This window comes from Lottia gigantea (assembly GCF_000327385.1).
Source record: "Lottia gigantea unplaced genomic scaffold LOTGIsca_6236, whole genome shotgun sequence".
Taxonomy (NCBI): Eukaryota; Metazoa; Mollusca; class Gastropoda; family Lottiidae; genus Lottia; species Lottia gigantea.
In genome coordinates, this window is record NW_008710130.1 from 1 (window position 1) to 880 (window position 880).

At 39.3% G+C, this 880-nt stretch overlaps 1 protein-coding gene across 1 annotated transcript; it reads right to left on the reverse strand.

Moving 5' to 3' along the window:
- Positions 1–256: 256 nt before the first annotated feature.
- On the reverse strand, positions 257–511 carry LOTGIDRAFT_70775 (hypothetical protein; the record flags this gene model as incomplete). The annotated part of the gene is made up of 1 exon (XM_009064458.1): positions 257–511. A coding segment is annotated over one exon (255 nt), but the record flags the coding sequence as incomplete, so codon positions are not given.
- Between the last annotated feature and the right edge of the window lie 369 nt (positions 512–880).

Sequence of the window (880 nt, forward strand, 5' to 3'; positions counted from 1 at the left end):
ACGAAAAGGAGAGGATATACCACTTAAATGACAACAAATAGAGTGGATACCCACTGAAATGGCAACGAGAAGGAGTGGATAAACAACTGAAATGGCAACGAGAAGGAGTGGATAAACAACTGAAATGGCAACGAATTGGAGTGGATTAACAACTGAAATGGCAAAGAAAAGGAGTTGAATAACCACTGACATGGCAACGAAATGGAGTGGATTAACCACTGAAATGGCAATGTAAAGGAGTGGATAAACCACTGAAATGACAATGTAAAGGAGTGGATAAACCACTGAAATGACAATGTAAAGGAGTGGATAAACCACTGAAATGGCAATGTAAAGGAGTGGATAAACCACTGAAATGGCAATGTAAAGGAGTGGATAAACCACTGAAATGACAATGTAAAGGAGTGGGTAAACCACTCAAATGGCAATGAAAAGGAGATGACATACAATAGAAATGCCAACGAAAAGGAGTGGATAAACCACTCAAATGACAATGTAAAGGAGTGGATAAACCACTGAAATGACAATGTAAAGGAGTGGGTAAACCACTGAAATGGCAATGTAAAGGAGTGGGTAAACCACTGAAATGACAATGTAAAGGAGTGGGTAAACCACTGAAATGACAATGTAAAGGAGTGGGTAAACCACTCAAATGGCAATGAAAAGGAGATGACATACAATAGAAATGCCAACGAAAAGGAGTGGATAAACCACTGAAATGGCAACGAAAAGGAGTGGATAAACAACTGAAATGGCAATGTAAAGGAGTGGGTAACCACTGAAATGACAATGTAAAGGAGTGGGTAAACCACTGAAATGACAATGTAAAGGAGTGGTAAACCACTCAAATGACAATGTAAAGGAGTGGGTAAACCACTGA